General features: G+C 37.3%; 1 protein-coding gene across 7 annotated transcripts in view; it reads left to right on the top strand.

Annotated features, from left to right (window-relative positions):
- The window catches only part of DNAI4 (dynein axonemal intermediate chain 4), a 106180-nt gene that overhangs the window by 55059 nt on the left and 36437 nt on the right, over positions 1–14684 (top strand). For all 7 annotated transcript variants that reach the window (XM_037024271.2, XM_037024269.2, XM_037024268.2 and 4 more), the window contains one exon: positions 14327–14521. In XM_037024271.2, the coding sequence (XP_036880166.2) occupies positions 14327–14521 (195 nt within the window). The remainder of the gene's footprint in view (positions 1–14326; positions 14522–14684) is intronic.

Below are 14684 nucleotides of genomic sequence, written 5' to 3'. Positions count from 1 at the left end.
TTGTCTCTATAATTTTGCCTTTTCCAAAATGTCATATAGTTGGAATCATATAATATGTAACCTTTTCACAGTGGCTTCTTTTAACTAAACATATGCATTTAAGGTTCCTCCGTGTTTTCTCATGCAGACGTCTCACTTATTTCTATCACTGTATAATATTAAATTGTATGAATGTATCACAATTTATTCCTTTATTGAAGGATTTTTTAGTCACTTCTAGTTTGGTGATTATGGATAAAACTTCTCTAAACACTCACATGTAGGTTTTAGTGTGGCCATCATCCTACATAAATACCTTCATCTAGGTATTTATGTAGGAGCACAATTGCTGGGTCATATAGTAACAGTATGCTTAGAATCTTAAGAAACTACAGAACTGTCTTCCAAAATGGTTGGACCATTTTTCATAACTACCAGCAATGAGTGAGTGTTCCTGTTGCTCCTCATTCTTGTCAGTATTTGATATTGTTACTTTAAAAAATTTTTAGCCATTCTGATGGGTGTGTAACAGTATCTCATTGTTTTAATTTGCAATTCCCTAATGACATCTGGTGTTGAACATCTTTTCATATATTTATTTGGCATCTGTATATCTTCTTTGGTGAGGTATCAATTTGAGTCTTTTGCTGTGTTTAAAATTGGGCTATTTGTATTCTTGTTGTTGAGTTTTCTGCATTCTGATAAATGAAGTAAGCCCTTTACCAGATATGTTTTACAAAATTTGTAGCTTGTATCTTCATTTTTTTAACAGTAAGTACCTTTTGCAGACCAGAAGTTTTAAATTTTAATAAAGTCCAACTTAACTTTTTTTTTTTTTTGGATTGTGCTTTTGGAGTTGAATCTAAAAATTTTTCACCATACCCAAGGCCACCTTGATTTTTTCCTATGTTGGTCCATTTCAGTTAATTTTTGTAAAAAGTATAAGTTCTGTGTCTACATTAACTTTTTTTAGTTATGGATGTTCAATGCCCATTTGCTGAAGAGACTCCATTGAATTTTCTTGCTCTTTGGTCAAACATCAGTTGGCTATATTTGTGTGGGTCTGTTTCTGCACTCTGTATTCTGTTCCACTAATCAGTTTGTCTGTTCTTTCACCAATACCACATTGTCTTGATTAACTGTACCGTTGTGATAATTCTTAAAGTTGGGCAGTGTCAGTCCCTTGTTCTTTGGTATTGTGTAAGCTGTTGTTTTTTTCCTCTCCACATAAAGTTTAGAATTAGTTTGTAGATATTCATGAAATAACTTGGTGGGATTTTGATTTGTATTGCATTTAATCTATAGATCAAGTTGAGAAGAATTGGCATCTTGACAATATTTAGACTTCCAATCCATGCAAATTTGTTTGGATCTTTTTTGATTTCTTTCATCAGAGTTTTGTAGTTTCGTCATATAGATCCTGTATATATTTTGTTAGATTTATACTTTAAGCATTTAATTTGTTGGTGTTAATATAAATAGTGTCATGGTTGTAATTCTAAATTTCAATTGTTCATTGCTGATTTATAAGAAAATCTTTGACTTGTATATTAATATTATATCTGTGACCTTACTATAATTGCTTATTAGTTAAAGAGTGTGTGTGTAGGGGATAATTCTTTGGGATTTTCTATACAGATGATTATGTCATCTACAAAGATTTTCCCCTTTTCAAGCTGTATAAATTTTATTTATTTTTCTTGTCTCATTGTATTGCGAGGACTTGTAGTATGGTGTTGAATAGAAGTGAGAGGGGAAATCCTAGCTTTGGTCCTAATCTTAGGGGGAAAGTTTTCAGATTTTGACCATTAAGTATGATGTTGATTCTGGGTTTTTTGTAGTTGCTATGAAGTTGAAGTTCCTTTCTATTTTTAGTTTTCTGGAAATTTTTATCATGAATGGGAGTAGGAGTTTGTCAAAGATTTTTCTGTATCTAATGTGATTTTTCTTCTTTAATTTGTTGATATGATGGATTGCATTAACTGAATTTTGAATGTTGCACTTGCCTTGCATACCTGGAATAAAACCCATTTTGTGGTGGTATATATTACTTTTGTACCTTGTTAGATTTGATTTGCTAACATTTTGCTTAGGATTTTTGCATTGTTTTCATAGGAAATATCATTCTGTAATTCTCCTTTCTTGTAGTATCTTCATTTGGTTTTGGTATTAGAGTAAAGCTAGCCTAAGAAAATGAGTTGGGAAGTGTTCAGTCTACTTATTTTCTGAAATAGGTAGTGTAAAAATGATATTTTTCCCTTAAATAATTCACCAGTGAAACCTCTAGGCCTGATACTTTCTATTTTGGAAAGTTATTAATTATTGATTCCATTACTCTATAGAGATAGGCCTATTCAGATTATCTATTTGTCCTTGTATGGGTTTTGGCAGTTTGTATCTTTCAAGGAATTTTTCCATTTGTGGGCATAGTTATTCACTGTATTTCTCTATTATTTTTTTGATCTGTGGTATCAGTAGTGACGACACATCTTCTATTCCTTATACTATCAGTATAGTTCTATTTTTTCTTGGTCAGCCTGCCTGATGATTATGAATTTTAATGATCTTTTCAAAGAGCCAACTTTTAGTTTCGTTGATTGTCTCAAATGATACCCTGTTTTCAATTTCATTTATTTCTGCTCTGATTTTTATTATTTTCCTGCTTTGTTTTAGGCATATATTGCTCTTCTAACTCAAGTGACCTAAGATGGAAGCTTAGATTACTGATTTTAGATTTTTCTTTCTTTTCTAGTATATACATTCAATGCTATAAATTCCCCTATGAGCACTCTTTTTGCTGCATCTCATAATTTTAAGTTACATTTTCCTTTTAATTTAATTCAAAATATTTTAAAATTTCATTTGAGACTTCTTCTTTGATGTATTTGTCATTTATGTGTGTGTTTTTAATTTCCAAATATTTTTGGATTATCCAGCTCTCTGTTATTGTATTCAGATTTAATTCCCCTATGGTCTGAGACCATAGTTTGTATGACTTCTATTCTTTAAAATTTGTTGAAGTGTGCTTTTTGACCCAGAATGTGATCTATCTTGATGTACATTCCACATGAGCTTATGTGTATTTTGCTATTGGGGGAAGTGTTCTATAAATTTGTGATGGTGATATTCACTTCAACTATATCTTTTCTTCCTATTGGGTCGGTTAGTTACTGATATAAAGGAGTGTTAAAGTCTCCAACTGTAATAGTGGATTTATCTACTTTCAGTTCTATCAGTTTTTGCCTTATATATTTTGTAGTCTTGTTTTTTGTTGCATAAACTTTAAGATTGCTATGTCTTCTTGGAGAATTGACCCTTTTATCATTATGCAGTGTTCTTTTTTATTTCTGATCATTTTCTTTCTCTGCAGTACACTTTGTCTGAAATTAAATATAACAAACTCCAGCTTCTTTCAATTAGTGTTATGTATTTCTCTATCCTTTGTCTGAAATTTAATATAGCTAACTCTAGCTTCTTTCAATTAGTGTTATATATTTCTCTATCCCTTCACTTTTAATTTTTGTCTTTGTATTTAAATTGGGTTTCTTGTGAACAACATTTTCTTAAAAGGTAGATTTTAAGTATGGCAAGGCAAACAGAGCAGGACACTATTGCCATTGAAAAGGTAGCTTGTATAATCACAGATCTCAAGAAGAGGAGCATTCTATGCTATGGACTAGAAGAGAAGCACCAGGATTAATCAGGAGGATGAGGGAATGAGAAGAAAATGTGGTCAAGAAACTTTGTTGTGATTTTTATAGTAGAGTGGGTGAAACAGAGTTAGTGGTTTTAGAATTGGCTATTTGAAATAATTTCAGTGGGCTCTGTTGTATAGGGACTCCTCTAGTTTTCTGGTACCTTGTCCTGGAATAATTATTATAGGGGAATAGTGACCCTGAGTGTGAGAATATTTAATAGAAGAGGTCATTAGAAATATGAACTCTTGATCGGTTAGTTTGCATATGAAAGGTGTGCTTCCATGCAAATCCTTTAGTATCTCTGAGGGTGATAGATGTCAAAGAATTGACATCTTTACTATAGAGTCTTCCAACATAGGGGCATGGTATATCTCCATTTAACTAGATCTTTGAATGTTTTTATCAACATTTTATAGTTTTCAGCATTCAAGTCCTGTACATGTGTTATTAGATTTATACCTAAATATTTCTTTTTTTTTTTTTTAGCAATTTTCATGGTATTGTGTTTTTAGATTTGTTGTTTACCTGTTCATTGCTAATATATAGAAGTATAATTCATTTCTGTCTGTTTATCCCATGGCCTTGGTGAACTCTGTTATTTGCTCCAACAGTATTTTTGTAGATTCCTTGGTGTTTTCTACTTAGTCAGATCATCCACAGATAGGGGCAGTTTCATATTTTTTCCTTTTTGATGTATGTCTTTTATTTCTTTTATTGCCTTAGGGCAGTAGCTAGAACGTCCAGCCCTATGTTGAGTAAGAGTGGTAATAGCAGATATCCTTGCCTTGTTTCTGATTATAAGAAAGCATTGTGTTTTACCATTAAGTATATTGTTACCTGTAGATTTTTTGTAAGTGTTCTTTATCAAGTTAAGGAGTATCTATTTCTATTTTTCTTCATTTTTCTCATGAATGAGAATTGAATTTTGTTAAATGCTTTTTCTGCATTGATAGGTATAATCATGTGATTTTTCTTCATTAACTTGTTAATATGATGAATTGCATTGATTGTTTTGAATATTAAAGGACTTTCACCACTAGAGTAAATCTCAGTTGATTGTGGTGTATAATTCTTTTTAGATATTGCTGGATTCTATTTGCTAGTATTTTGTTAAGAATTTTTGTGCCTATATGAGACATTGGTCTGTGTCTTTCATTCTTTTTACTTTCTTTGTCTGATTTTAGGATACTAACTTCCAGATAAATTGAGTTTTCCTTCCTCTTTTATTTTCTGGAATAGATTGTGTAGAATTGATGGTAATTCTTTTTTAAATGTCTGATAGGATTCTCCAGTGAGACAGTCTGTGCAGAGATTGCTTTCATGGGAGTTTTTACAATTATAAATTCAATTTCCTTATATTTCAAATTATATTATATTGGATGAATTGTAGTAGTTTGTACTTTTTGAATAATTGGTTCATTTTATCTAAGTCATAAAGTTTATGTATATCCTATATTTTTTAGTTGTTTTTAGTTATCCTATATTATCCTTTTGATGTCTACAAGGTCTGTAGCATCTCCTAATTTTATTCCTGAATTTGGTCATTTCTGTCTTTTCTCTTATTTTCTTTGTTTTGCTTAAAGGGTGCCAATTTTACTGACCTTCTTAAGGAAACAGCTGTTTCACTGATTTTCTCTAGTTTTCTGTTTCCAGTTTTATTTCTGTCCATGTATTTTCTATTTCCTTCTGATAGCTTTTGGTTTGTGCTTTTTTTTTTTTATCAGGTTCTTGAGTTGGAAGCTTAGCTTAGTATTGCTTTAGCCGTGTCCCAGAAATTTCGGTATGTTGTTTTCATTTTAATTAAATATTTTAAACTTTCCTTGAGACTTCCTTTTTGACCCACAGATTATTTAAAGATGTTTTTTTTTAGGTTTTAAGTGTTTGTAGATTTTTCTATTGATCGATTTCTAGTTTGATTCTCTTATGGTTAGAAAATACATTATGATTTCTCTTTTTAAGTGTATTAAGGTTTGTTTTATGGCCCAGAATATGGTCTATCCAGAAACATGTTCCAAGTGCACTTGAAAAGCATATGTATTCTGTTGTTACTGAGACAGTGTTACATAAATGTCTACTAGGTCTTTTTTAGTTACTGTTGTTGAGTTCTTCTATATTCTGGCTGCTGTCTAGTTGTTCTACCAAACTTTGGATTTCTCTATTTCTCCTTTCAGTTCTACCAGTTTTTGTTTAAATACTTTATAGCCTTGTTTTTTCATGCATAAACAGAGTTACTATGTCTTCTTGGTACAGTCATTATATAAAGTTGCTGTATGGCTTCATGTAACTCCAGGGGGAAAATCCTGGGGCAAAATACCTCTAAAACTGAAATTGGTTAAAAGGAGAAATAAAGTTAAGAAACACTTTTATTTCTTAGTCATCCCTGTCTCTCTCTTGACCTGGCTGCAATAAAAGAGAGCTCCACCCAATCTCTCCAGTTCAGGTAAACCCTCACAGGACCTTGTAATTACCTATTGATATGTAGGTGGACTACTTCTCTCCAATTCTTTGAAATACCTATTGATATGCAGATGCACTAAAACCAGGCGAGAGAGTCTGGAAATACTGCAATTTTACCCACAGCCCACACCTCCAGAAATCTCGCCACATAATCTACATGTTCCCCATCTTCCGCAATGACCCCTGTGCAAGAAAACTGGAGCATTATAAGCAGGCTAATAACATAAAATAGCAACAGCAATAAAATAATGATAATTCTCAAACTGTAGGCTTCAATTAGATTCAAAGTCTTAGGCAGATTAAGTCAATAGCTCACCCATTCCACAAGCAGTTAGTAGCTGAACAAATAGGTAGGGAGTTCAGAGCAATCATCATGTGGCAGCTGCAGCCAGGGGGCACATCCAGGCCACAAGAACTGTAGAAGAAAATAACCTTAAGGGTGATAAGATACATGTTTTAATGACACCAGCATAGGTAAATCTTGTCCATCAGGTAGGATACATGCAAAAGTGTGGTCCTGGAATACAACAGTGGCAGGAATGGGATCTTGTCCTGGCCTAGTATACCAGACTTTCACCCCACTCCCTTTGGGAGTTACAGATGGGTCAATATATAGGGCTATGGGAGGTACAGGCACTGGGCATAAAGATAATACAAAACTTCCCCGTAAGATGCTCTTACCTCCCAGACATTTTGGGTACACTACCATGATCTTGGGGGGCCACTCTGCTGTTACCCCAGGCATACACAGGAGGCCAGCTTCCAGGCCTTTTCCCCAAGGTGCCAGAAGGGCCAGCTATTGCTTGTCCATGTGTCAAAATGTTCAGGGCCACATCCATGCAACAGTGTCACCAGAGTTTAATGCAGTAGTGGCTGGCAGCAGGATGTTGCTCTGCTGGCCATATCCTGGCTTCAGTAACTCCTCTTTGGTTTGCACATACAGGTATATGGGAGAGGCAGCAAGGTGTGTTAGCATATCCACAAGACTCAAGACTCCTTTTTGGGGCTTTTCATTCAAATGCCGTAGCACTTTCCATAAGCAAATTGACCAGCCTGTAGTCTATTGGTGTCCAACTTCAGGCCAGATTTCAAAAAACAATTGTACCTCTATCATTCCTACCCTAGTAAGGTTATATGGTACATGAAACTTCCATTTTATTCCTAATTGCTGCATTCATTCTTGTAACACATGTCCAGTAAACTCGGTGCCTTGATCACTCTCAATCACCCGTGGCTGGCCATAGGCTGCAAAGAGATGCAAACCTCTTGGTGGTTTGCTGATCTGCATGATGTACAGGAAAAGCAACCAACAGGCCAGTAGCTGTATCCATACTAGCCATGGCATACCAGTATCCTTCTGATATGGGCAGAGGTCCCATATAGTCTCTTTGCCACCTGACAAGGGGTATCAGCTCCTTTACTGTTGTCCCATGTTGCTGTGGGACTTGGTATAAGTCCCTCTTAGAGCACACAGGGCACTCCCTCCAGGCTGCTGACTTCTTCAGAGGTCAATGGCAAGCCCCACCAACAGGCTACAGTCCCCATTGTCTTTTGCCCCACATGCAACAAACGCTGATATAACCATTGGGCTACATCAGAGGCAGGCTTTCCTTCTAGCCAGCACACCTGGGCCATTGTGTCTGCTTCATCATTCCCTGGGGATGCCAAAGGCAAATGACCAGTCACATGATATACGGTAACAGTCTTAGTCTGACCAGAGGCCCGTAGGTCTTGCCACAACTCTTGCCCCCAAAGGGACAGGTGACCAACCATCCAGTTGGCATAGTACCATGTTGGTAGCCACAGGGTCAAGCTCCAATAGACGGCCCAGCTGTCAGTGCACACCACTATAGGGGAGGGCTCCTGGGTGATTATGTACCATATTTCCTGCAACTCAACCCATTGCCTGCTCTTCCCCTCTCCATCCTCCATCCTTATTGTCTCAGTCTTAGGATGGAAAGCCACAGCCCTCCACTTCGGGGGCTGCCCACAGCTGAAGTTGTCTGTATACTGAGCATCTTCAGGTATAGGGGATTTTCCCTCCTAATAAGGACTCTTGGCTACCAATGGCTCAAAAGCAAGTTCTTCCTGCTTTCCACTGGTATACACCAGCCCTAGTAAGGGTTGCTGGCCTTCCCACGTGAAGGCAAACTGTTCCTGGTTTTCCTGTGCTATGTCAATGGAGAAGAAAGCATTAGCAAGGTCTACTACATAATGATACGTTCTGAGTTCCTGGCTGAGGGTGTTCAGAATGTCTGCTATAGAGGGGACAGCAGCATGCAAAGGGGGTGTGTGACTTTATTCAATTCCCTGTAGTCTACAGTCATATGCCAGGAGCCGTCTGGCTTTCCCAGTGGCCACACAAGGGAATTAAAAGGAATATGAGTGGGCTTTATGATGCCCACCCTCTTAAAGTCCTGTAGAGTTTCTTCAATTTCCTTGTGCCCCCCCAGGCAATTTATACTGCTTAATATTTGTCACCCACTGAGGTACAGGCAGAGCTACAGATGGGTGCTTAGCATGTCCCCTCAAAACTGCCTTTACCACACATATCCTCAGTCTGAACTCGCCTGCAGTGGTCTGTAACCACAGGCCCTGTAGAATATCCACCCCCAAAATATATTCCAGGATGAGAGAAATGTATACTCCTTTGGGGGTAAATGCACTATCCACTGTAGGATTTGGGCTTTCTTCACACTAATTGTCTTACTCCTATAGCCATCTATCATAGCAGAGGTCCCAGGAAAATGCTCAGGGTTACCATAAATCAAAGAACATTCAGCTCCTGTTTCCACCAGCACTAGGACACATTATACATTCACAGGGGACCAATGAATTGCTAATTCTACCTGTGGCCTCTGATCCTCACCATGCCCTGTGGGGGTGAGGGTCCAGGCGGAGCCTGAGTACTGCTCCTGGAAAGTCTTGCAGGGACACAGGCCAGACATGGGGCTTTGCCTCCTCCGGCTTCCATGTCCTGGACCTCAGCGGCTGGAACTGCTGCTCTGGCTTTAATTGGTGCCACAGTTCTAATAAAATCCTATTGGGTTGCCCATCAGGTTTCTCTTTCACTACCCAGGCTTTTATCAAATCAACCCACATGTGGTCCTCGAGACCTTCATGGGGCCTTTTACACCTCTCCTTTTAGTTGTAGCCCATATTTCCTTCTGAGCTCTTATTGTTTCAGCCTCCTCCAGATCTGCTAAATTATGAGTAGCCTCACTTATGGGTTGCCCTATGTGCAGGGCAAGAATAGTCACCAGGGACCCAAAGAGAGATGGAGGAAATGTATGGACCACCAGATTTCTCATTCCTACAATGAACAACTCCTCATTGGGGACCTGGGGGTCCATATTATAGATGATATTTTTCATGCCCAATTCCTGCAAAACCTGTTGGAGCTCTGCATACGTTTCCAGCTAGTGGGCAAATATGGTAAATCACCCTGGTTAGGCCAAACTGCCCTGATGGCTGCCGTCAGCCAATCCAGAAGCACCTGATTCCCTGAGGTGTAACAAGCATTTTGCAACCGCTGCTGGAGGGAAGAGTGAGTTGTCAGGGTAGCCAGTCTACTCATTTCATAACCTGACATAAGAATGCTTTCCACCCCCATATCCCGGAGATGCAAAAGCCATGTAGGCAGAGGTTCCGATGGCTTCTGCTGATACCGGACTCTTATGTCCACCAGCCCATCCTAGGTATGGGGCAGAGCACAGAGTGCTCCATCACATGGGGAGGCGGCAGCTCCTTCCCCTCAGGAGCCTGCAGTTGTTGTATTTTTACTTTCTTAATTATAACTGGGCCGGCCTTTAATACAGTAGAGGCTGGTGCCCTTAGGAACAGATCAGCCCCCAGCCCCATCACCTCATCCTCTCCTGACACCTCCTCCACCATCTCGAGCTGAAGGCACCATTATTTCCTCCCCCTCTCCCATGACCTTCTGTAATGTGGACTCTCCTGCTGCCTTCCCCCTTGCTGCTGCTAAGGAATTTTCCAGGAGCATGATCTGTCCTCTCATTAACTGTCTCTCTTCCTTAAGGGTATCCCATAGGTACTCATCCAGCTCCTCCAAGCAGTGCTGAAGTGTCTCTCTCTCCTCAATAATCCTCTTTCTCTTCCTGATAACACTTTCCACTATCTCAACAAAATGAGATCCTACAATGCCAGCTGCTACAAGGCCACTCAGGGTCTCTAAGCAGTCTTCTATCTGACGGAGGACTAATTCTGCAGCTTCTGGTGTCTCCACTCTTGCCCAGGTCTGGTGAATTCCCCACTAGGGGCTCCCTAATTGGAAGCCCCACATATAGGGGGTTTCCGAATAAAGCTGCACTCTGTACCACTGCAGTCACTGGGACCTCCCCATCATCTCTAGAGACTGCCTGCCCAAAGTTTGCACTCATTTAGATAGATTTCAGGTTCAGAGTTCCTGTTGACTGTCACCAGATGTAACTCGATGGGGAAATCCCAGGGCAAAATACCTCTAAAACCAAAATCAGTCAAAGGGAAAAATAAAGTTAAGAAACCTTTTATTTCTTACAAGCGGTCATCCCCATTTCTCTCTTGACCTGGCTGCAGCAGAAGAGAGCTCCATCCAATTTCTCCAGTTCAGATAAACCCTCACATGCCCTTGTAATTACCTATTGATATGTAGATGGACTTACTCTCTCCACCCCTTGGAAACACCTATTGATATAAAGATGCACTAAAGCCAAGCAAGAGATTCTGGAAATAGTGCAATTTTACCCACATTTCAAAAATTTTTTTACTCTAAAGCTTATTCTATCTGATTTTCATGTAGTCATTCCTGTAGCCTTCAGTTAATGTTTCCATAATGTATCTTTTTCCGTGTTTCTTTAAACCTATTTATAGTGTATATTCAGATAGGTTTTTTGCAGACATTACATATTTGGATCATGTTTTTAATCCAATCTCTGTCAAATATATTTGTCTTTAAATAGATATATTTAGACCATTTGTATTTAATGTAATTATTGGTGTTAGTGTGCAGTCTGCCATTATTTGTTTTATAGTTCTCTCTGGTTTTGTTTCTTTTTACTTTTTTTCCCTACCTTCCTGCTTGTAACTGAAACCTTTTTACAATTCCATTTTAATTTATCTATAGTGTTTTGAGTTTATCTTTTGTATTGCTTTTTTAGTGGTTGCTTTACATATTGCATTATATATACATAATATCACAATCCACTGGTTTTGACCTTTTACCAGTTCATGTCAAGTATAGAAATCTTACTTGCCTTTATGCCCTTTTACCCTTCCCTGTTTATAATGTTTGCCTTAAATTTTCCTCTAAATATTTAGGGAGAATATTTATACATTGAGAACTATGTCAGACAATATTATACTTTTTCTGTCAACCATCAAGCATAATTTATAAAACTCAAAAGGAGTTACCCATTATTTTTCCCAATGTATATTTTTACCCATTGTTCTGTTTTACTTTCTGATGCTCCAGAATTTCTACTTTCATCATTTCCTTCCTGTTGATAGAACTTCCTTTATGGAAGATCTGCTGGCAACAAATTCTCTTAGTATTCATTCATTTGAGGATGCCTTAATTTCCTCTCTATTCTTAAAGAATATTTTCAGTGGCTATAACAGTTCTAGCTTGAAAGTTCTTTTCTTTCAACAATCAGAAAACGTTTGCCACTTCTTTCTGGCCTCCATGGTTTCTGATAAGACATCTATTATTCCTTATTTCCCCTGTATATAAGGTGTCATTTCTCTCTCACTGCTTTATAGATTTTTTTTTCTTTCAGTTCAGTTTTCAGAAGTTTGAGTATGATGTGTTTTGGTGTAGATTTATTTGTGTTTATCTTTGGTGGAATTCAGTTTCTTTTATCTATATGTTATTCTTTTTTGTCCATTTTTGGACATTTTCAACTATAATTTCTTCAAGTATTTCTTCAGTCCTGTCCTCATTCTCTGCTCCCTTTAGTATGCCAATGACATGAATGTTAGTTCTTTTGTAGTCCCACAGGTGTCTGAGGCTCTTTTCATTTTTTTCAGACTATTTTTTTATGCTTTTTATAAAGCATTGGGTAATTTCTGTTGTTCTATCTTCAAGTTAACTGATTTTTTTCCTCTGTCACCTCCATTCAGCTGTTGAGCCCATATTGAATTTTAAAATTTTGGTTATTGTATTTTTTAGTTCTACAATTACCATTTGATTCATCTATTGTTTACTAAGACTTTTTGTTCCTTCTGTAATACTTTCAATTATTTCATTAATTTCAGATATGTTCATAAATACTTGTTGAAACATTTTTGTGATGACTGCTTTAAACTGTCAGATAATTCAGTCTTTTCTGTCATCTCAGTGTTAGTGTCTATTGATTGTGTCTTTCCTTTCTTTTACTCTAGTTGAGAAGTTCTTGGTTCTTGGTACGATGAATGACTTTCAGATGAAACCTGGAGGTTCGGGGTATTGTTAAGAGAGTCTGCATCTTCCTTAAATCTTCAGTTTTAGTAGGATTTCTTGAAAAGAGGATATTGGAGTTCGCTGCTTCATTACTGCCAGATAGTCGTAGAAGTTCATGTTCTCTACTTAGCCTCCAGTGACATTGAAGGAGTTAGTTTCTTCATCAGTGCTGGGAGGGAGTGAATGTGGAGCTCTGGCTTCCATTGATACCTCCATAGCTGGGATTGATAGGAGGGCCTAGTTACTGCTGTACAAGAGGCCTCCCTTGATGCCACAGAGTGGAAGTTGGTGTCATTACTTTTGGGCAATAATATAATTTCTGACTCTCTACCAGTTCAATTCTGACTATTCTAGTAGAGAGACAGAAGGTGGGTGTGGAATTCTATGTTCCCCAAATGGTCTCTGCTGATATATTGCAGGAAGGGCAGCATGAACGTTATGTCTGTAGGGATGAAAATCCTGGCTCCCTACTGAGACTTCTCTGACATCACACCAACTGGAGGGTTGGGAGATTGGAATGCCTTGTTACTGCCTGGTAAGAGTGGAAGTCTAGGTTCTCTGCATGGCCTTTGTGGCATGGGTGTGTTTTATGTGGTGTGCATCTGGAATAGAGTGGCTTTAATCTAAAATTTTTTTTCTTGCAAGGCTCTGCTTTTCCTGGTCCTTTGGCTAGACAAGAGAGGCTTCTTTTGAGGGTTTTCTTTGTACCCATTTGTGTTTCCAGATTGTTGGCCTCTTCAACTCCATGTCTACAGTGTATGTGGCAGTAAGTAAGCCCATAGAACTCACCATGGATGATTCCTTGGTTCATTTGGACTCTAGTTGTGCTGTCATCTTCTCCCAAAAGCTTTTTAAAGGATTCCTATGTTTGTTTTATATATAATGTCCAGGGTTTTTCAATGTATTTAGCATGGTGGGCAGAATAATAGTTCCCCAAATGTGTGCACATCCCAATTTCTGGAACCTATGAATATTTTACCTTACATGGCAAAAGAGATTTTTCAAATGTGATTATTTAAGGATTTTCAAAGGAGGAAATTATCTTGGATCACCTGAGTGGACCCATTCTAATCACATGGGTACTTAAAAGTGGAGGACCTTTCCCAGCTGTAGTCAGAGAGAGGCAATGACTGACGAAAGTTAGAAAGATGCAATGGTTCTGTCTTTGAAGATGGAGGAAGGGTTATGGTTGGCCTCTAGAAGCTGGAAAAGATATGAAATGAATCACCTCTAAAGCCTACAGGAAGGAACATAACCCTGTTAACTTCTTGGTTTTAGCCTAGTGGGACATGTGTCAGATCTCTAACCTACAGGACTCTAAGATAATAAATTCACATAGTTTTAAATATTACATTTTTAAATAATTTATATGTATCAATAAAAAATTAATATGGAAGTATAATATTCCTATGAAATGATAATCAAGTCATACTTTTATCTGAAGACTGATAATAATCTTATTTCAATTTGAACAAAAATGTATAGTGATACAAATTACCTCATGAAGTTATCATTGCTTATCTTCTGAAAAACACTATATACTTTTGAGTGGGTAAGAATCCCAAAATGAGATAATGTATGTATATCTTGCATGTGCTTGGTACACAGAAAGTATTCAATAAATGTCTATTGAAGTTGTTGAGTACCAGAGGAAAACAAATAGTAATGACAAAATGTCATTTTTAGAGTATTTAGAATGCATGAGTAATATATTATATGGATTATCTTACCATTGCATCATGTTTGTATTTTACAGATAGTGAAGTTAGTTCTCTGATGGATATAGAAAATGTAATTCTGGCTAAAATCCATGATGATGAAGATGACTACTCAGAAGCCATTTTGAAATCGGACAAGTTTCATCAGGACTTATTTTTTATGGAACGAGTTCTAATGGAAAATGTATTTCAGCCAAAACTTGCAGCTTATCGTCAGCTTCCTGTTTTAAGAGGTATTTTTTAAAAAACAATTAAATTTAGATGAGCTCAAATAATTTAAAAAGTTAAATGGTATTAATATTTCTAGATACACTCTCCAGACTGCATTTTCACTTATTAAAAGATATATTTATATAGCTTTCAGCACTAAACATGTGAGTAGCAGTAAAGTCCAGA

Source organism: Manis javanica, chromosome 4 (genome assembly GCF_040802235.1).
Source record: "Manis javanica isolate MJ-LG chromosome 4, MJ_LKY, whole genome shotgun sequence".
NCBI classification, from domain to species: Eukaryota; Metazoa; Chordata; class Mammalia; order Pholidota; family Manidae; genus Manis; species Manis javanica.
Note: the sequence above shows the minus strand (reverse complement) of the source record. Positions and strands in the feature narration are given on the sequence as shown.